The sequence below is a fragment of the Homalodisca vitripennis genome, chromosome 5 (assembly GCF_021130785.1).
Source record: "Homalodisca vitripennis isolate AUS2020 chromosome 5, UT_GWSS_2.1, whole genome shotgun sequence".
In the NCBI taxonomy this organism is placed as follows: domain Eukaryota; kingdom Metazoa; phylum Arthropoda; class Insecta; order Hemiptera; family Cicadellidae; genus Homalodisca; species Homalodisca vitripennis.
Genome location: NC_060211.1, coordinates 123,287,424 through 123,311,273, shown reverse-complemented (window position 1 = coordinate 123,311,273; position 23,850 = coordinate 123,287,424). Strand labels below are relative to the sequence as shown.

Here is a 23,850-nt window from a genome sequence, read left to right as displayed (position 1 = left end):
CAAGTAACTGAACTTTGACTTGAACTGCCTTCAATGAAGACTTTCTGTATATGTCCTTTTTTGTTACAAAATTGGTATACAAATGTATTCTTTGCTCTAAATTTATAACAAGAGTATGAAATACATCCACAGTGAAGACACATTAACCTAATTTTTGCTAATTACAATATTTTATTATTGCGTTTACTCTTCTAAAAATTAGATAGCTTGCGATTTGGTTCTTTCCCTTTCTGTACAGGAAGACGATTTGATTTTTATAAACTTCCTTGTTTTACATCTTCAATGGACAATGCGATCTCTACACATTTTTCTAACATTAAATTCCCATTTAGCAACAACTTCTGACCGATTTCTGTGTCCAAAATAAACTGAACTGTAAAAGTAAATTCACTAAAGATACAGAGAATTTGGAATCTCCACATGAGGATTTAAATTCTGAGGTTTTATCCAATAGCTTAAAGGCAGCAAGAAAATCTTGTGTCACCACTAGTCTGTGTTCTGAATAAAACTTAATGTTGCTCAGTAGAATGTTTCTCTTGGGACAAAACTGATTTTTTTAGCAGATTGATTAAAATGTCATAAGTTGTGTGTCTAGGCATTCTAAGGCAGTAGAGTTTGAAAAAAAGGTCGAAATGTTTTGGTAAAAGACAGTTGATTAACAGCTGTACCCATGTTCATCATCGCTCAGTCATACCTATCACTTTTTAATAATTTTCAAATCTGAATATACTTTTCAGATGTTTCAGTTGTTATCATCAAAAAAGAGAGAGAAGTTGTGTTGAGCCTGTAGCATTGGTGGTACTGACCTGTTTTCATTTGCTGTGGTATTAATGGTAATCTTTGCAAAAATGTATTTAATGTCGAAATTAAATCAGACATTTTCACTCACCACCACTAAAATGTGCTTAATTAATTAGTTAAAAACAGGAAAACCCAAAAGAATTCATTCTATGCTCTTAAATGTTTAGAAAAACATATAATAAATAAAACATATGGTTATAATAAACATATTGAAATTGAACCATAATTATACCAGAGACATTTTTGTCCAGTTGACATAAGAGAGTTTCATTGTCACTATTTGTGCTGAAAATAAACATTCTGAGTTCCCATCGAGTTCACATTCTGAAGACCTAGTTATTTGTTCTCATCTTTTGTAGGAATACTACTGCCAGGGCTTCATTTCATACTTCCTGGCAAAATGCCCCTTACAAGAAGTCTAAGAAACAGTGGTCTTTATCAGAGATATCAACATTCACACTTACCTATATGGGCAATGTGTTTGATGCATTATACATTCAGTAATGGTTATTGAAATAAATTAACATACAAGGTAAATATATTTGGTTACAGGAAAAGTATTGGATTACAATTATTTGTGTATATTTTATTATTTATCCGTAAAATATAAAATAACTAGTTCTGTTTTATATACTAATACAGTATCATTTCTTACTCAAAACTTAGTTGTTCACTTTTTAGTACAGCAAGTATTTCTTACATGCAATTTAGATTTAAGCAAGTCTTTAATTAAACATTACTGATCATAGAATATCACCTCCATTGATTTCTAAGACTATATACATTGTATTACAATAATCAGAAGACTATGTAAAATACCATTCTGTCTTCTTTACTTTTGTTAAATATCCATTATAAAAGTCATGAGGGCTTATAAAGTTCTTGCCACCCATTCGCACACCACCACAAGAAACACACAAACCGTCCCCACACTGAATCTTCATAGTTCTGTTCAGCTTGTTGTAGAATATTGTTCCTGGCCTTGAGATGGATGTGTCTATGAAGTATCGTGGTGTCGTACTGGGCTCTGTCGGGGAGTTCAAGAAGTCAAGAGCCGACTGTTTTGAAGATTCCGATACTGTCTTTGGACTAGAAGCAGAAGTTGTGGGATCCAGTTTTATATCTAAAAGCCTAAGTGGGCAAATATTTACCAAACATTAGTAAAATGAATAAATGAAATAAAATAATGTGTGTAGTAGTTGAATGTAATAAGAGCATCAAAGTTAACTTTAATTACATATTGAGTTATAAAGCTGTGGAAAACAAAATCAAACTGCCATTGCATATTGTAAGCTCTATTCTATATTTTATTTTGTTTATTTTGTACAACAAACAAAATTTAAAACACAACTTTAGTATAAAATGGTTTGGATAATTCTAAACAAATAAGTTTTGATTTTTCTACAATAAGACAACTTTTTTTATAAAACCATAAATAATATACAGTTTTAATATTGTGGCATAAGTTATACTACTGTTATTTATAACATCTAAGGTTGAAATCAAACGTCTCATTGTAATTTATTACATCTCTAAGATTGAAATAAAACAACATTTATTTTGTTTATTTTATAAAAGAAGTTTTTTCTCCTACTTATATGATAGCTAATAAACTCATATATTTTTCTACAAAAGAAATTGAATCAACCAAACATTTTATTTATGAGTTGATTGACAGTTGATTAAAGATTGTCAAACCTAGTCTGGATTCCATGCCAACTGGTTGTGAGAGAATATAGATGTGACATTGCTCTGTGAAGGTCGTACACCTGCTTAGCCCCCATTGTTGTCCAGTTGACGTAAGAGAGTTTCATTGTCACTCTTGGTGCTGAAAAAGAACATACTGAAGTTAAATGTAAACTAGACCCTTCGTTACAAATCTTAATTTTTAAGCTGATAGGGTCAAAAGTGACATACACTTATTAACACATGGCTGCGGTACATGCATGTTACTACTACTCTCCGGCTGTCCTATAGCCTTACATGATGTGTTTCACAGTAACTGTGATAATTGGCTTTATTTGCTAGATTAGTTTTTTTATTTTTTTATTTCAATGCTACAATACAATACCATCATTAATTGCCATAATAGGAACGGCATGAAATTAAGTTAGAATTGCAGTAACTGTGATAAAAATAGAAACAAAAAATAGTATATGTATTACAGATATGAAATTCACAATAATATTTTCAGACATTCTCTAGAAAGAGATTATTATCTGAAAAACTGAAAACTATTAGTATTAGAATAGATTTATTAATGCAAAAACACATATTAGGATCATAACGTAGCATATTAGTACATTAACATAGTTATGATTCATTTGTAGATCAAAAAGAATGAAAAATCCACAGATTATAACTCTTGAGAGGTATTGGATGTTTTTTTTTTAATAATGAACACTGAAAAGTTTCATATGACATTTCTAAAACAAGTTGGGCAAATCTTACTGTCCAAAACAGTGACACTTGGAAGACTGAAAAGTTTAAATAAACAGTTGAAGTAAATAAACAAATCTCATATGAATTTTAATTCATTGTTCCAACTTTGTAGTTTCTTTTTATATAGTTCAATACAGATTTGATACTTCCACGCTCTTTAAAGGCATTCACTGTACTCACTGTAAAATGTAAAGCACCTGTAAAATGTATTTCCACTATGATTACACACCATAAGTGATCCCATATTCAGGTTGTGGTGCTGCCATCTCCAGGCACCGTGGCAAGTCTCTCACGCACTCCATGAGTAGTCTTGCTCCTTGCACTGCCAACCTGTCAGTGACCTGAGGCGTTGTCTCGTTAGGAGCTACTGGACACCTGTACTGTCTCACAATACTGCCAGTGTCAAACCTGTTGTACAACACAATGCATAAGTAGTCTGGTTCCACACACCACTAACCTGTCAGTGACCTGAGGTGTTGTCTTATTAGGAGCTATTGTCTCACAATACTGCCAGTGTCAAACCTGTTGACAACACAATGCATGAGTAGTCTGGTTCCACACACCACTAACCTGTCAGTGACCTGAGGTGTTGTCTTGTTAGGAGCTATTGTCTCACAATACTGCCAGTGTCAAACCTGTTGACAACACAATGCATGAGTAGTCTGGTTCCACACACCACTAACCTGTCAGTGAGCTGTGGTGTTGTCTCGTTAGGTAGTACTGGACACCTGTACTGTCTGACAATACTGCCAGTGTCAAACCTGTTGTACAACACAATGCATGAGTAGTCTGGTTCCACACACCACTAACCTGTCAGTGACCTGAGGTGTTGTCTTATTAGGAGCTATTGTCTCACAATACTGCCAGTGTCAAACCTGTTGACAACACAATGCATGAGTAGTCTGGTTCCACACACCACTAACCTGTCAGTGACCTGAGGTAATGTCTTGTTAGGAGCTATTGTCTCACAATACTGCCAGTGTCAAACCTGTTGACAACACAATGCATAAGTAGTCTGGTTCCACACACCACTAACCTGTTAGTGAGCTGAGGTGTTGTCTCGTTAGGTAGTACTGGACACCTGTACTGTCTGACAATACTGCCAGTGTCAAACCTGTTGTACAACACAATGCATGAGTAGTCTGGTTCCACACACCACTAACCTGTCAGTGAGCTGTGGTGTTGTCTCGTTAGGTAGTACTGGACACCTGTACTGTCTGACAATACTGCCAGTGTCAAACCTGTTGTACAACACAATGCATGAGTAGTCTGGTTCCACACACCACTAACTTGTCAGTGACCTGAGGTGTTGTCTTGTTAGGAGCTATTGTCTCACAATACTGCCAGTGTCAAACCTGTTGACAACACAATGCATTAGTAGTCTGGTTCCACACACCACTAACCTGTCAGTGAGCTGTGGTGTTGTCTCGTTAGGAGGTACTGGACACCTGTACTGTCTGACAATACTGCCAGTGTCAAACCTGTTGTACAACACAATGCATAAGTAGTCTGGTTCCACACACCACTAACCTGTTAGTGAGCTGAGGTGTTGTCTCGTTAGGTAGTACTGGACACCTGTACTGTCTGACACTACTGCCAGTGTCAAACCTGTTGTACAACACAATGCATGAGTAGCCTGGTTCCACACACCACTAACCTGTCAGTGAGCTGTGGTGTTGTCTCGTTAGGTAGTACTGAACACCTGTACTGTCTGACAATACTGCCAGTGTCAAACCTGTTGTACAACACAATGCATAAGTAGTCTGGTTCCACACACCACTAACCTGTTAGTGAGCTGAGGTGTTGTCTCGTTAGGTAGTACTGGACACCTGTACTGTCTGACAATACTGCCAGTGTCAAACCTGTTGTACAACACAATGCATAAGTAGTCTGGTTCCACACACACCACTAACCTGTTAGTGAGCTGAGGTGTTGTCTCGTTAGGTAGTACTGGACACCTGTACTGTCTGACAATACTGCCAGTGTCAAACCTGTTGTACAACACAATGCATGAGTAGTCTGGTTCCACACACCACTAACCTGTCAGTGAGCTGTGGTGTTGTCTCGTTAGGTAGTACTGGACACCTGTACTGTCTGACAATACTGCCAGTGTCAAACCTGTTGTACAACACAATGCATGAGTAGTCTGGTTCCACACACCACTAACCTGTCAGTGACCTGAGGTGTTGTCTCGTTAGGAGCTATTGTCTCACAATACTGCCAGTGTCAAACCTGTTGACAACACAATGCATGAGTAGTCTGGTTCCACACACCACTAACCTGTCAGTGACCTGAGGTAATGTCTTGTTAGGAGCTATTGTCTCACAATACTGCCAGTGTCAAACCTGTTGACAACACAATGCATGAGTAGTCTGGTTCCACACACCACTAACCTGTCAGTGAGCTGTGGTGTTGTCTCGTTAGGTAGTACTGGACACCTGTACTGTCTGACAATACTGCCAGTGTCAAACCTGTTGTACAACACAATGCATGAGTAGTCTGGTTCCACACACCACTAACTTGTCAGTGACCTGAGGTGTTGTCTTGTTAGGAGCTATTGTCTCACAATACTGCCAGTGTCAAACCTGTTGACAACACAATGCATTAGTAGTCTGGTTCCACACACCACTAACCTGTCAGTGAGCTGTGGTGTTGTCTCGTTAGGTGGTACTGGACACCTGTACTGTCTGACAATACTGCCAGTGTCAAACCTGTTGTACAACACAATGCATAAGTAGTCTGGTTCCACACACCACTAAACCTGTTAGTGAGCTGAGGTGTTGTCTCGTTAGGTAGTACTGGACACCTGTACTGTCTGACACTACTGCCAGTGTCAAACCTGTTGTACAACACAATGCATGAGTAGCTTGGTTCCACACACCACTAACCTGTCAGTGAGCTGTGGTGTTGTCTCGTTAGGTAGTACTGAACACCTGTACTGTCTGACAATACTGCCAGTGTCAAACCTGTTGTACAACACAATGCATAAGTAGTCTGGTTCCACACACCACTAACCTGTTAGTGAGCTGAGGTGTTGTCTCGTTAGGTAGTACTGGACACCTGTACTGTCTGACAATACTGCCAGTGTCAAACCTGTTGTACAACACAATGCATATAAGTAGTCTGGTTCCACACACCACTAACCTGTTAGTGAGCTGAGGTGTTGTCTCGTTAGGTAGTACTGGACACCTGTACTGTCTGACAATACTGCCAGTGTCAAACCTGTTGTACAACACAATGCATGAGTAGTCTGGTTCCACACACCACTAACCTGTCAGTGAGCTGTGGTGTTGTCTCGTTAGGTAGTACTGGACACCTGTACTGTCTGACAATACTGCCAGTGTCAAACCTGTTGTACAACACAATGCATGAGTAGTCTGGTTCCACACACCACTAACCTGCCAGTGACCTGAGGTGTTGTCTCGTTAGGAGCTATTGTCTCACAATACTGCAAGTGTCAAACCTGTTGACAACACAATGCATGAGTAGTCTGGTTCCACACACCACTAACCTGTCAGTGACCTGAGGTGTTGTCTCGTTAGGAGCTATTGTCTCACAATACTTCCAGTGTCAAACCTGTTGACAACACAATGCATGAGTAGTCTGGTTCCACACACCACTAACCTGTCAGTGACCTGAGGTGTTGTCTCGTTAGGAGCTATTGTCTCACAATACTGCCAGTGTCAAACCTGTTGACAACACAATGCATGAGTAGTCTGGTTCCACACACCACTAACCTGTCAGTGACCTGAGGTGTTGTCTCGTTAGGAGCTATTGTCTCACAATACTGCAAGTGTCAAACCTGTTGACAACACAATGCATGAGTAGTCTGGTTCCACACACCACTAACCTGTCAGTGAGCTGTGTTGTTGTCTCGTTAGGTGGTACTGGACACCTGTACTGTCTCACAATACTGTTAGTGTCAAACGCGTTATATTCCAGCCTATTGTACACCCAACCTGACTATCAGTGGATTCTGGTATGATCTTAAGCATTTATAAATAAAATGTGTCTGTATACCAATCCATTTTGATTTTGGTTTATTTTGTATTTATTGATGTGAAGTAAATTTGTATATTTATAAACCATAGACTCAGAATATGCAACAAACTGCCAGTACTTTATTATTTTATAAGGCTGAATTGGAGTAACTCCCCAAAATTTGTCTCAGGTGCAATTTGGCAAACTCTAACTTTTATTTGTCATAATCAAATTTTGTAGACGAAAGTCAGAAATAACTTTGTATGTCATATTATGAACCGTGGTTTATACAAATATTTTTTCTTTTATTTCCTTAACTACAATGTAATACATGTGTATCATTTACTTGTGAGGTTCTATCTTCATGATAGTGACACCAGTTTCAGGGTCAGCATTCATTACTGCGTAGAGTATGGGTGCGGCTCCCCTCCACCTCGGTAGTAAGCTCCCATGAACATTCAGAATACCTCTGGAATAAAAATAACATTATGTTAACAAGCCTAGTCTTTACTTCAAGAACACAACATTGAAAGATGTATGTGTGGATGTTTTAATTTAATACCATGTAAATATTATGACAGCAGACAAAATACAGCAACTACTTCTAGAAACTTTTATTGCCCTTTATATGTACTGAACAAGGAAACATTTTTCAGCCATTCCAAGCCTATTATTTACTATTGAAACTCCCACTAATATTAATGACATTGTATATAAGTATTTTCAGAAAAATGATAGAATGGAAAATATATTAGTTAAAATAATGTAGTATAATTTTTCAACATCCCAATTAATATTTTGTTTTGCATATTAATATTTAATATGATAAAATAATATTAAATGGTGTATTGTCCATAGTTACAAATTGTCAACTTAGTTTGTTAACAGGAGTTTTTCCATTCTGACATGTTTTTAAAATGACAGATAAGAGAAGGAAACATTAACTTTTAAATGCAATCCCCATCTGGTGAACTATCAAATTGAAGAATACAAAACCAAATTTCCTTTAGGGATCAAATGACAAAATTAATGTTACCACAATTCTATGGTCAAACTTGTTTTAATTTTTGTCTCTTAACCCCTCTGTAAATGTTGCACTATATATACCAATGAATTAAGTACTCACAAAGGAATTGCACTGATGATCTCCTTAGGGATTAAATGACCAAATGATACTACAATGCCAAGGTCAAACTTATTCTCGATCACACTATGGTTGAATGGCCACTCAATAACAGGCAGTTTCTCATCTTCTGCAAATGCTCGGACCACAGAGCCTGGTTTCGACACAATCGCCAAGTCACTCATGAGGGTCCCAGTGCGACTGTAAACAAATTACAGTACACTAGTTATCCTCCTGAAACCAGACAATATGGCAATCTCAAAAACAATTTTTCTTACATTTGCTTACAACAATAAATATTTACAATGCATATGAATATTAAAGTATGTTTTAAATAAAATACAGTACATAAAATGTTGAAATGTTTAATAAGTTGTGTAAAAATATTAAATTGATATTTTAAAAAGTATCTGTGAATATATTATTTCATGTGTGTGAAATTAGCATGTGACCTTAGGACAAGAAAAAATGAGTATTAAATACAATTTTCATCATCAAACAGTGAACCAAACATTTCTTAAACAATTCAATTTATTGATGTTTTCCTCGATCAAACAGTCAAATATATTTCTTTACCAGCATCTGTAGGCATTTTGTGGTTATTATAAAAATGCTCATAGAATACAATAGAGATATCCATTTGTTAATAGACTGAACTAAAATAGGATTACATCATACAACTGCTTCAATATGTTCTTGAACCGTCCCATTTACAATCAGATCTGATGTAACATTTTGATATATATTTCATATTAAAACAAAACCGAATGTTACATTGGCACATTTTTAATATTGATTCAAAATTTAACAAAAATATCCACATATTTTTATTCTTCATACAAGAAGATTAATGTTAATGATTATTTAATATTCAATATTGAACAGTACAATTACTAACAGTGTTTAATATAACCTACAGGAAGTATGTATCAGACCACCTAGGCCACTACCTGTATTAACGAAACTAATTAAATTAAAGTCTTTATTCCAACTGTAATCACACATTTTCAACCTCAAATAAAACTAATATCTAGGTAATGGAATATAAAGGAAAGTATGTATCCTTGTTTCTCAAAGGCAGAAGGAAATACAAATGTAGATGCCTTCAGTTTTGTAGATTTGTATACTGAAAGAGAGTAACCCTCCGAATGACATGATATGAACCCAATCGACCCTTTGAACATATTTAAAATATTGTTATCCTGTACAATTATATAATGAGCAAAATATAATTTGTTATACACCAATTTACTCATAAAAATAAGCTGTATAGTTTGAAAACAATTAAAATTTAACTTATCAGAATAGTGGTACATTTTTATGGTCAAAAGTAGAAAATTCGTAAAAATATACTTTTATTCATTTTAGCCACTCAAACAAAACTTTACATTTTGTATTAACAATTCCAAAACAAACAATATGTACACTTTTTGTCATATACTTTAAAAAATATATATTGACTATACACTTTAGTTTACAAATAAAGTAAAAATTATAAAAAAACAAAACTAGACACAAGACAAATAAATGAAAGGAGTGTCTACCCAGAGTTACATTCAGCACAAGCTCCTTCCCATCCCACCATTTTATCCCTCCAGAAGTGCTAAGCTAGTACTAGCCTACTAGTATATAGCAATTCACAAATATTTCACTAAACAGCTATTTGTGATCTGTTTTATATCACAATGAGTGAGGTGAATAAAAAGTAGTACTTGCTTCATTATACTGATTTTGAAGCAATTACTTCATGTCAAGTGAACCAAAATGAAGTCCTACCAAAGGATAGCACGGTACTTCCTTCACATTTCCCAGACTCCGTAGTATTTTGACTACTTAACACCTACTACCCTTCTGTTTCATATTTCTGGAGCCTGACATAAGTCAGACTCCATATCAGGCCGATATTCATGCACATTTATGAGTGTAAGTCCGTGAACGTTGTCATATCATTGACACACAACTTTTACAGTTTAAGGATGAAAGTGAAAATTATATTATTGTCTGAAAGTGTACACGTGGAAAAGCTTTACCACTAAAGGAGAAAATGGAATTGTCTTACACGTTGTACTAATACCAGTTTTCATTTTGGTGTGGCTGAAGATTTTAATAAATCTGGAGTCGATCACTCAGTAGTTTTTAAGACTTTTTCACAATATTATGAACTGTATCATTGACCGAGCACATCATTGTGTTAAATTTCCAAATTCAATAAGAGAACCCAAGAAGGGTTGATCCATTCATACCTCACCCTCCCCTATGAACCACACTATAGCAGAAAGAAGAAATATGAGCGAAGAAAATCTGATGTCTCTAAAAGAACTCTTAAACCAGCAAAACTGGACAGAGGTCTATAATACCGACGAAGCTGATGAAGCCTACGCTAAATTTAGTAGCACCCTTCTTACCGCCCTTAACGAAGCATGTCCAAAAATAAAATCAAGACAAGGAAGAAGGAAAAAGAATTATGCTCTGTCTGACCCCACAGCATACCAGTTGAAAAAGGACTTCCTCAAAGCACAAAACATCTATAATACTACAGGTAGGGAGGAACATAGGCAAACTGCCATATTATTGGAAACAAAACACAATATCAACAATTGCAACGGCTGAAAACAAAACAAAATCAATATGGAATTTTATTAATCTAGAAAGAAAAGCAAAATCAGACAACAGTGCCTTAACACATCTCAACATAAATGGAAACATAGTATCTGAACCATTGGAAATGGTAGACCACTTAAACACCTACTTTATTAATGCAGCCGATCAAACAATAGCAGGTAAAAACCCAAATACTAACCACTTAACAGAACCAATCCCACAGGGAAATATTCCCAACTTAATCTAAGCCCAACTGATCCAGAGGAAATTTCCAAAATTATCAATGAACTTAAACCAAAAACTTCCTCAGGTTATGATGAAGTCTCCTCTAGGCTATTAAAATTGTGTAAAGACGACCTTATAGAGCCTTTAGTTCATATTGCTAACAAATCATTCTCTACTGGAACCTTTCCATCAGCTTTGAAACTTTCAAAAGTATATCCAAAACACAAACAAGGATGCACAGCACAACCATCTAATTATAGACCGATATCCTTAATTCCAAGCATATCAAAAGTTTTTGAAAAAATAGTTCTATCTCGTCTTTTAAAACACCTAACAAACAATCAACTTCTGACAAAATACCAACATGGTTTTATGCCTGGAAAATCCACAACCACTGCTTTGATTAGTCTGGTGGAATTCATCATTGACCAACAGGAAGAAGGAAATACAACTACTGCTATTCTGCTTGACTATAGTAAAGCTTTTGATTGTCTTGACCACAAACATCTCCTTAAAAAGCTGTCATCACTAGGAATTCGGGGAACAACAAAAGAGTGGTTTAAAAGCTATTTAACAGACCGAAAACAACTGGTGGAGATAAAACACTATAACAATGGAAAACTAGAATTAGTAAGATCACATCCGAAGAAGATCACAAGAGGAGTCCCTCAAGGATCGGTTCTAGGCCCTGTTCTGTACATACTCTTTACAAACGACTTTCCTAAACTCCTTGAGCTCTATTGCAACTGTTTAATGTACGCAGATGATACAGTGTTATTACTTGGCAGAGAAAACACAGAACAACTAGAAATTGATTCCTTCACAGCCATAAATATGGCAATCCAATACTGCCACAATAATGACCTTGTCCTCAATGAAAAGAAAACAAAACAAGTAGTACTAGGAAGAAACAGAGAAGTTGTCACACGAATACCAGAACTTGATGAAGTTAGCTCCACCAAATACCTTGGAGTTACAATTGACGAAGACTTATCGTGGACACACAACACATCAACTTACTCTGCAAGAAACTTAGCACAGGACTGTATGTGCTGAGAAGAGTGAGAAGTATAAGTGACACCACAACTACCAAGACTGCATACTATGCACTCTTTGAGTCACACATATGCTATGGAATAGCTGTATGGGGAGGAACAACTAACACTAACCTACAACGTGTCTTCCTAAAACAAAAAAGAGCAATCAGAATTCTAGGGAACCTTCAACCAAGAGAAACATGCAGAGACACTTTCAAGAGCCTGAAGATCCTCACAGTCATAAGCATCTACATTCTAGAAGTTGTGATTTATATACACATCAAGGCGCCAGACGCGGCAAGAAATGGAGCACAGATCCACCACCATAACACCAGGCACGCAACCAACTACTGCCTTCCTGTGCATCATCTTAGTAGGACTGAGAAGAAACCCAGCTACACTGGCGCCAAAATGTGGAACTCTCTACCAGAAGACCTTAAGAAGACAGAAGTACAAAAGTTTCCACGCCGCCTGAAGAGTTGGCTTCAGGACCGACCCTTCTACAGCCTAGCAGAGTTCTATAACTGGAAACAACATTTCAACTAGCACTAACTTGAAATTATTTTACCACTTTGATAGAGCATTTTAACACAAACTTTGACATGTCCATTTTTAACTCCAACTTGTTTCATTTTGTATCATCAATGTTAACTTTAGATTTTTTCATTCTATTTCATATGTACATTTTTCTCTGTAGAAGTTTCATATGCAGCCAGATTGTATTCATTTAACACTGCTTTATTTTTAATGTTTAACAGTTTTAACATTTGTGTCAAGTAATAATCACTGATCATGTAACATTACATGTTTTATAATATGTTAATTAATGTTCTACACTGTAATAGTTAGTAACTTTGTATTTGACGCCATTACTAATCTTAACGATTATGTAAATAAAGAAATTTTGAATCTTTGAAGTTGCAGTGGGAGACCACTTTAAAAATGCTGTTACAAAAGATTGAAGTATTGAAATGCATCAAGACATGATGAAACCTGTGTTTTCAATGGTACTTCATTTTTGTTTTGGTATGAAATTTTTCTTGTAATTTAATAGAGTTGCTTTTAGTTTATAAATTTTACGGCTTATTTATCGTATTAAATAGGTATTTTATTATTTCATATGTCATTTTAGTTTTATCAAACATGGCCGTAATTTTTTCTAGTGTATTTTTGTATTAATACTCAATACAGATAAGTATGTTGTTTTCAAGAACCAAGCAAATAAAGAAATAAAAGAAATATATAGCAAAAAATTTATACGTAAGTAGTATTTATTGAACAAAATCTACTGGTTCTATATGGTTTGAAAAATTATTTAAATTGTAGGCAAAATGTTATTACTATTTATGTTGGAAAGATGTTGGGCATTAAGCATATAAGTTATTATTCCAAAGACTGATTTAAGCACATCATTTTGTAAATGTAAACTAATTTAAATATTTAATTGTATTTGTTCAATAAGGTATAAAAGCACACCAGTAAATTAGACACACACAACACATTCACACTCATAAATAAAATTGTATTAATTTATAGTATTTTTGTTCTTTTAAGTGATGTTTTATATTCTAAATAAAGTTTATTGGTAAATTTTATTACTCTATGAATCAAGAAGCTCATCTGTCTCCATAGCTGTATTTACATATTTTATTTTCTATTTGAATTTTCTCGAGCTCCATTTGTTGCAGCAATACAGCACATTCGATTTGTGAAGAAGACATTTCATTAGTAGGTTTGACTTTTTTTCTCCTTTTTCAAAATTAGAGGATATTTTCTCCAACACTGAAATCTGTCATTCGTACTTCTCCTCCATTCATATTTTCGATCTTAACAGTGTTCCATGGAATGGTTTAATTTTCAGTTGTACACTATCCTGCCATGGAAATACTTATCGCACGGTTCGAAGAGAGAGCCTGGATGGCAAGAAGTAATAAATGGACTAGACAAAAAAATTTATTATACCAAATATCTAAAACATTTAAGGACCTGAAGGATCTCCAATTTACTAAAGAAATATCAATTTTAAAATATCTACCAGCAGCCTGTGGCTTTTAAAACCATGTACTATAATTACCAGTAAGTAAAATATCTTCATAACCTCTAAGGACTGCCAGCAACAATCCCTAACAATTTATTCAGTACCCATCTAATCTATTATATAGATACCATGAGAAAGTTCGGTACTTTGGGATTATACCGACCACACCAGTATGAAGAACACAAAAATATAAATATATAGTAACAAACATGATAGAACGAAAAAACAACTCTTTAATAACAAAATTACAAACTTACAACGATTATCAATTGTTAATGGGGTCAGATTCCGTAATATGCCCCCAACGCTTACACTTTTTCAATGAACTTAGAACTTAATAAAAAGATGTAGTTGAGTAACAGAACTAACATTCCATCAATCAACAAGCATTTCCAGGTATTGTGATCATATTGTTGTCGCTGTTATCTTATCTTTCTCGAGAATCCCGATTACGGCAGGCCGCACGGCATCACATGGTTATTTAAGTTTTTTTTGCACGGTACATAATTGCCTTTCCATTACAATTCAATTTATATTTCTGATCAGCCCCTCTAGAATTTTACTGATAGGTACTATCTCGAGGGATGTTTTTCTTGCGTTGACATCAGCGCGGGGCAGCACCAGGTGCTGCCGAAGTCCACGCTGATGGCCGGAGTCACTCGCATTTTGGGTGGCGGAGTGTGATCAAGAATAAAAACAAGTTTTGGTACTTTGGGATTACACCGACCACACCCAGACATGAATCGTTATTTGACATTTTGCTTCTACTGATTACTAGATTAGCGTAGAACAATATTTCGTCAATATAAAACAGGAATTGTCTTATCGCAAACCCCTCCCCATCCTCAGACAGAGGTCAAAGTCGAGAGGTCTAGTAGATAACGTGATTGCAGAGTCTCGCCGCCCGTTCAGCTGGTGCGTCGCTTTGTTGTACTTCCGTGTTTTACCTCTACATTTCTCCAAACACAAAAAATTCAATAAAAACAAACATGATCAAACTAAAACTAAACTCTTTATTGAAAAAAAAACACTCAAAACTTGTTTTTATTCTTGATCACACTCCGCCACCCAAAATGCGAGTGCCCATGCCTCGCGCTGATGTCAACGAAAGAAAAACATCCCCCGAGATAGTACCTATCAGTAAAATATCAAATTCTAGAGGATCTGATCATAAATATAAATTGAATTGTAATGGAAAGGCAATTATGTACCGTGCAAATCATGTAATGCCGCGTGGCCTGTCGTAATCGGGATTCTCGAGAAAGATAACAGCGACAACAATACCGATCACAATGCCTGGAAATGCTTGTAAGTTTGTAATTTTGTAATTAAAGAGTTGTTTTTTTCGTTATATCATGTTTGTTTCTATAAATTTATATTTTTGTGTTCTTCATACTGGTGTGGTCGGTATAATCCCAAAGTACCCAAGTTTTGTGTGTTTTTTTTTTCAATAAAGAGTGTAGTTTTTGTTTGGTAATGTTTGTCTTTGTTGAATTTTTGTGTTTGGAGAAATGTAGGGGTAAAACACGGAAGTACAACAAAGCGACGCACCAGCTGAACGGGCGGTGAGACTCTGCAATCATGTTATCTACTAGACCGCTCGACTTTGACCTCTGTCTGAGGATGGGGAGGGGTTTGTGATAAGACAATTCTTGTTTAATATTGACGAAATATTGTTCTACGCTAATCTAGTAATCGGTAGAAGCAAAATGTTAAATAACGATTCATGTCTGGGTGTGGACGGTATAATCCCAAAGTACCGAAAGTTCTACAATGAATTCTCATTATTAACAGTAGACCATCTGCAAATTCCTCCAGAATTCTGGGAGATTACATTAAATCTCAATACATCTACTAAACATTATTTTTGATTTCATATGGGATAGTTACTAATAAATATTATTTGTAGACCTATACAAAACAACAATCTTTGAAGCGATACAGTTTTTCATACAGATACCAGAACCGTAAACTTAAAATAACTTACAGTTTTGCACACAATGGTTGGACACTCTTCAAAGCAAATTCATCTGTACCAAAAAATATTATTCTCCAAGGGGGGCCACTGACATTAGATGAAATGTTCCGTTTAAAACGATGATAGCATTTTCCAAAAACTTCTGCTCTTGTAATTTGTACAAATGAAGAAAATGGATTCAATAAACTAACACAATAAATTGTTTTAAAGCAACCTAAATTCATTGTAATATTAGCCTAGAAACTTAGCTTTTTAGGTTAAGTAACAAAAAATCAATAATGATTATAATCTAACTACACTTTGTACACCTGATGTTTTATTGTGATACTAGTTAAAATTAGTAACACAGTGCTCAAAACTATTTCGAGATTTTATTCGTGGTGTAGTTTAAAAAAGTGGAGTTCTAGTTGCAATTGCCCATAAATTCTAACCTACAAAAGACAAAAACATCACAACATCGACCTAATGAAGACTCCACAGACCACAACAAGCAACACTGTCGTCTGCCTAACAGTGTTTCCACTGTAGGCAATTTAGTTGGCTCTTCTCAGAATTTAAAAGTTTTTATATACCTCAATTAATTGAAAGTTCCACCAAAATTCCATGCCGTATTGATTATAAAACATATTTAAGGAAAGTGAGTATAAAAATACCAATAGCAACAATTCTCCATAAGGACACGCCAAATTAAAACATGAAAAAAGCAGCAAAATAGGTTTTTGTTTTGAAATAATCCATTTGTGATCGAACATGTAAATATTAAAAATAGGTTCTTACTGTAGTCAAAAGAAGAATACAGATAAAAAGGAAGAAGAGTGCTGTAAAACATAGTAACTTACCTTATCGTTTTGAAATTATTAATTGCATGATAATACTACAGCGTATTTGAGGTGCGTTTAAAAATCTTGTCAGATATTTTAGAAGCTCATTTCATGGTTCTTCTAATTTTGAATGTCCATCTGATAGTCAACGGATCCATTCAAATATACAATTTATTATAAATACACATGCGCCTACCGGCAAGTGACTACAACCGAGAAAGATTCTTACACTTCGAGATAAAATAATGAATTATGCCATTCAAGTCAACTTAACACTTAAAAACAATATTATTCGTTTCATTTTACTTGATGCACATTTCTAATGCATATGAAAGATGGCTTCAATTATTTAAGTAAAATTATGAAGAAAGTTTCACATATTTAGGTTTTGTGTACTTTAAGGATGAATTTTAAAACGATATACTATGGCCATAATATTTTCCATAGTCCAAAGGCCCCAACAAGCCCAAATTCGAATGTAAGCATTGACTCTAAAATAGGACTCATAAAAAATGTACATTTATGGTGTTCCCAAAAAGTTTATCAATCATTGTCAAAATTGGCTTGTGGGTAGATCACTTTATTTGGTTTCAAACCAAGGCATCATATTTAGAGTGACCTGTAGAGATCTACCTCAGGGAAGCACCTTGAGCCCATTGCTATTCTAATTATATTTGGCAGAAATAAACAACTGTTTGCCTGAAGGAGTCATATCCCTACAATATGCTGATGATGTGGCTTTGTACTCAAGTAATAAGAAAATTGATCAAGTACTGGTTAAAATGCAGACTGCACCCACAAATATTGATAACCTTTTCAATAATATGAGCTTTAGTTTAAGTGTGAGTAAATGCAAAGCTATGGTTGTATCTAGAAAGAAGAGGATAAACAGTGTTGTAAATCTTAAAGTTGAAGGTCAACAACTCCCAATTGAGCCAAGAGTTAAAATGCTCGGTATAACGATCGATAATCAATTAAAATTTGATGAACACATAAACAACTTAATAAACTAATGCAGTAAAGATCTGAATATCATAAAGATGATTACCTGTGGAAGAAACGGTGTTAATCCTCATTTCGCACTTACAGTTTATAAAACCTTAATTAGATCTAAACTTGATTACTGCTCGTTTCTGTTTGGGAACTGTTCAGAACATAGATTGTTTGAAATAGAAAAAATTCAAAACCAAGCACTAAGGATAGCTTTAGGAGCCCTCAAATCATCTCCTATAATCGCCTTACAATCTGAATCAGCTTTAGAACCTTTAAACCTGCGAAGAAAAGTTTTACGGAAAGACTTGTGTATAAAACTATCACAGATATTGATAACCAAAATCGATACAGATGCCTATACCTACAACTACTGATCAACATCAACCCTTACTGGAAATATAAAAAGACTCCACTCTATATTGAGGCCATAGTTCCATGGTTAACTTCATCCCAGACTTTCCTGAAATGAATAAGAAAAAAATTAGATCTACTGATTGGGAAATTCCTCCTCAGCTAGCAAACATTTCTATACAGATTAATGATACAATAGATGATAACATTTTAACTAAGAAAAATAATTCTCTGGAAGTTTTCCAACAGATAGTTAACCAAACGATCAACTTAACCTATAGAGACGGTATCAAAATATTTCAGACGGTTCTAAAACAGGCGAAGTTACAGGAGCAGCAATTTTGATACCACAAATGAATGTGGAAAAGAAATATAAACTTTCACCAAATGCATAGATTTATACAGCTGAGCTTTTTGCTCTATACATGTGTTCTCAGCTTGTTAATAACCTCCCCAACTGTGACATATTAATCTGCACTGATTCCCTTTCTGCCATCAAATCACTACAAAGAATATGTGATGGCTTAATAGAAGATAACATGTCTCTTGAAATAATAAAAAACTGTGTAGACTCCAAGAATAGAACAACCTTTCAGTGGATACCTAGCCACGTGGGTTTGAAATATAATGAAATAGTTGACAAGCTCGCAAAAGAGGCAGTGGTGAATGGAATATCTGTTCAAGACATCGCCCTTCCATTAACTGACCTCAAATCGTTCCAAAAGAGGAAGATACTTGAAGAAAAAACAACTTGTTGCTGTATACAACAAAGGCCAGGTGGTATAGGAGTGTACAACCTATCAGTCCTTTACTACTATGGTACCGACTTAGCAGAAGGGAAATAGTAAATATAATCAGATTAAGAATAGGACATGTCACAGTGAACAAAACTCTTTATCTAATGAAACTTTATTTCACTCCTCTATGCTTAAATTGCACTGCAGGAGTGAATGAGACTGCGGATCATCTACTAATGAAATGTCCACAATTTGACTATGCAAGGAACTCATGTTTGTAACAAATTAGAAGAATACCTTATTACGATATCTCAGAAAAACTCAACAGAATTTGATCTACTTTTGATGCAAGATTATATAAGGAAATAAATCGATTTCTGACAACCATAAAAAGAAACATATAGCATAATCGTGGAATAATGATCGAAGGCAATCGCAGATGAAACCAGTGCAAAACACTTTTTTAAGTGAAAATTGACTTCATGGTATAATTCCAAGTCAGCCGTAAGGCGTTTAGATAAAAAAAAATGTCTGGAGTGAAACCTAGCTCAGAACTTAACGTCGTGGTCTCAACTTTACAATGTATTTCTAACCAAATCCAACCCAGATAAGGAAGAACACGAAAGAAAAATTACAATTCTATTGCACGGTCTAGGTGCCAACTGTTTTGAAATTCTAAACTATTTTAACTTAGATACTAGTAATTCAGTAAACTACCATAAGTGGTAAGCAAATTATGTTTCTCCTAAAAACGTTACTGTTGAAAGGCATAAGTTCTTTACTTTAAAGCAAAATCCAGATGAATTGTTTAAATTTTTCATACAGACCTTGTAGAAAAACGCCTAAGTTGTGAATTTGACAAATTATGGAAACATTTAGTGCGCGATGTTCTGATATGTGGGTTAAGTCTCCAACACAACGAATAAAGACTATTGCGTGAAAGACCTTACCTTGGACAAAGACTTTTCTATTTGAAAAACGGCAGACTGTCATCTATGCAAATAAAGAAGTTGGAATGTACCCAGATAGAACAAGAAAGCACAAGCAAATTCAACAAATCAAAAGTGTCGCCCAACGCTCAAGCTCAACAATCAAATAGACTTCCCAAGCGTAAACCAAACACTAAGCAATTCATAAAAAATATTACAAAAAGTGGTATAAGTCATTTAGTGAATTAGCTCACGGTATTGAGTGTTTCTCTTGTCAGCGTTTAAACCATCTACCTCATATGTGAAACATATATGAAATGTCTTGACCATTATAAAGAAAAGTCAAGTAAAAAGAATATTAGCAATAAAGTAAATGAGGTTGACCTTAATAATCCCAGTGTAAATATAGTAATAACATAGTTGAACATAATTTGTCTATTGGTAATTTCACAATTGAGAGTGTAACTCAATCACAAACTAATTGTTATTGCTAAGAAAATGTAGAAATCAATGATAAAAATGATCTTTTTAAACTAGACAGTGGAGCTCAAACTAACTTAATATCCTACTTTATGTTCAATGAATTAGGATTAGTCAGTCCTTAGTCTACTAATCAAATATAGTTATCTTTTCTTTTACAGGGAAATTTCGATGGCAAATTGATTTAAACCGTGTAATTATAAATCAAAATCAATCAATCCCATTTGTAGTATTACGGGGTGTTGCTTAAATGAAACACTCAGCGAATATTGCATGTAATTGACAAGATGTAATGACAGCATAATAGTTCCTCGCAGTTTGCAAAAAGAAATATTAGATAAACTTCATGAAGATGCAAATACATGAGTTAAGAGCAAAATGTGTCTAGTATAAGTTTAGATATTAAGAAATTTGTAAATAGTTGTGTTACATGTGCTTTTTACTTTCCTATTAATTCTAAGGAACCAGACATGAATCATGACATTCCCTCTTTTAGCCATGGTCTTAAGTTTTGGCAGACCTTTTTGAATTTAAATCCTCTCGATACTTAGTTTTAATGGACTATTATGCAAAGTACATTGAATGTATATAATGTCTCTAAATTATATTAGTGCTAAAGCTATAGTTTCAAACTTGTGTGTCATCTTCTGAATTCATTCATGTTACAACATCACCTAAAGATTCTCAATCAATTATAGGAACACACCTAAATATAATTTACCTTCTCCTGCCCAGTTCTCATTTTCTAAGAACCACGTTCGTTTATCTCTACTGCCACGTTCAACAAGTTCCTTGTAGCAAACGTAACAAACCACAATCCTTAAATTGTAAATACAAAAATAATATCCAAAAGTATTGTGACAAACGTGTTAAACCTTGTCACAATTTGAAATCAATTAACGAGTTTTTTATAGAGAACCAAGACGCTCCTTGGTCTGATGGTAAAATACAAGCTTTAGAAAATACACTCCTTTCACATTTGGTGCAGGATAAAAAAATGGTAGGTTATATAAACGCAGCCAGAATAGTTTTGTCTTAATTTTATATTCAATTGCTCACCCAAAAAGTATTAACCTCATTGTTAGTCCCGTGGTCAGACATTTCGGTCCCGTTTCAGGCAATCCTGATAACCTAAACTCAGCCTAACCCAATCACCAACCAAAATAGTCATTTAACTTCCCACAATGAGACAAATGAAACCATGAGTCCCAATCCAAAATACGACATAGAAGGTTATGTAACAAACCGAGATGCTAGTCAGAAATCTCAGAACGTCAACTTGCTAAATAATTTAAGTAACATACGTTATTAAACATAATAAAAACTTCCCACTCTTCCTTTATAATTGAATAACCTCTTTTAAAATTTGTCTAGTTGATTCTTATTATTTATAATGTGTTTAAAAATAAATAACAAGTTGTGTAAAAATTCTAAGTGTATTATTGTAAACATTTGTTAGAAAAAGGAAGAACATAACAGCCACTGAATTGATGACTGGGTTTGCACTGCACTGTATTTCTGGTTGACAAAAAGGAGTATATTAAGATTTTAACTAAACCTTCTAGGTTTTATGACAATATGTGAATACTGTAACTGTGTAACACCAAATTTTTAACTTGATTTGTTATGTTCAAGTTAAAATCTGTAACACTGTATCACTTTTCTATAAATGTAGTAATGGTATTTGTGGCTCATATGCATCATAAACTTTGATGATATGTATATATGAGAAGATTGCATTCATAGTCTACATAAGACCTAATTGCATCCAATTCTAACATTTGTTCCCCTTGAAATTGTGGGACGGCCAAAGGTTGTGGATGTGGGCTATTTAGTGACAAACGAAGGAAACAGCTATTTTAAATATATTACAGAAAACTAGTAAACACACTTATATTTAGTAAACACTTACAATAATGAAAAACACACTACATTTTCAATTTAATTAATAAAAATTAAGTAATTACTATGAAATTTAAAAGGGTTATAGCTCAGAACAAAGGGTTTATCAGAGTAGCGCCTTTTATTCTGTAATGGTTAGAACTAGCTTTATCGAACCAAAATTTCGGCCACAAAATCCTCAAATGGATGCAATGTATATATTCTGGAAATTAAGTCTTAACTAAATAAGGTTAATATTAATGTACTTACTACCTACCTATAAATTTTAAAATACCCAAGGTTTAAAATAGATTCTTTAGAGAAAGTGAAAGCTTTTTTATTTTCAGCAGTAATTTATTTTTCCTTGTTTACGTGTTTATAAAAGGGAAGTTAATAAATGTCCAAACACGGGAAGAAAGCCTCTTAAAATGTTTACACTTTTAAATTACAATTTTCAATGCCTTAATCCTCTGCTTGTTTTGTTTTATTAAATAATGCTTGCCGTATTTGGGTACTGAAAAAGCTTTTTTTAAATATTTTATTTTATCTCTTATAAAACAAATTAAATATCTCGTGTATACATTCGTTTAAAATTATGTATTTTGAAATGCAGGCTACGGTAGTACAGAAGGAGTTGCACTGATTGCAGGAGGCATATTTGTGATCAGACCATTTGGAATTTTGAGTTGCCTAATAGATACTTTCTCGAGAGATGTCTAACGTTTGTCACCAGCAATGCGGGCAAATTTGTAAGAGCCAAACATACTCGAATGGTTAGTGCATTTAGAGCTGTACTTTTAAATTTAAAAATAGCGAAAGAGCCATTCTTTCTGGATTTAAACGACAATTGTTTCCGTAGTTGGACGACAAATCTTCCTGCTAAGAAACTTAGATCAATTTTTTTTTCTGAAAACAAAACACTGTTTGGCCATTTGACTATTGCCACCATTAATTTTATTTAATTAAAGTAATAGTCTGTAAACTTAATATTTATTCAACAAATATATAAAGGATTCTTAAAGTAAAAATGAAATTAAATGAAATGAAATTAAAAATGTCTTTATTAGAGGCGAAATTAGGACTATAAAGTCCTCTCTACCACTCAACCTCGTAAAAAATTAAACTAACGCGCGCGCGCGCGCACACACACACACACACACACACACACACACACACACACACACACACACACACACACACACACACACACACACACAAATATCTATTTATATACATTATAGTAACATAGTATTTAAGTAACATACTGAGTATGAACAAATTCGATTATTTTACAATGTAACTGTAAATGAATTATTTTTATTTCAATATAACTCACAGTGTAATAAATTAGGAGTGTAGTTATGATCACACCTGCCATTTTGCCACAATGATAAATCCATAATGATAAATACTCATTTTCTACAAGTGTGCA

The 23,850-nt window shown here is 34.5% G+C and overlaps 1 protein-coding gene across 3 annotated transcripts; it reads right to left on the bottom strand.

Annotated features, from left to right (window-relative positions):
* Nucleotides 1-1,401: 1,401 nt before the first annotated feature.
* Nucleotides 1,402-16,919, bottom strand: LOC124362824 (methionyl-tRNA formyltransferase, mitochondrial-like). Of its 3 annotated transcripts, none has more exons than XM_046817658.1 (6): nt 16,236-16,740; nt 8,351-8,548; nt 7,571-7,693; nt 3,473-3,651; nt 2,500-2,629; nt 1,402-1,932 (listed from the first exon to the last, which is right to left on the bottom strand). In XM_046817658.1, the coding sequence occupies exons 1-6, from the start codon at nt 16,448-16,450 to the stop codon at nt 1,608-1,610; spliced, it is 1,170 nt and encodes a 389-aa protein (XP_046673614.1). In that variant the 5' UTR covers nt 16,451-16,740; the 3' UTR covers nt 1,402-1,607. The 3 variants fall into 3 exon arrangements, with proteins under 3 accessions (XP_046673614.1, XP_046673616.1, XP_046673615.1); XM_046817660.1 differs by lacking the exon at nt 16,236-16,740 and adding an exon at nt 16,799-16,919 and having other exon boundaries at nt 1,406-1,932; nt 8,351-8,581; XM_046817659.1 differs by having other exon boundaries at nt 1,406-1,932; nt 8,351-8,581; nt 16,236-16,374.
* Between the last annotated feature and the right edge of the window lie 6,931 nt (nt 16,920-23,850).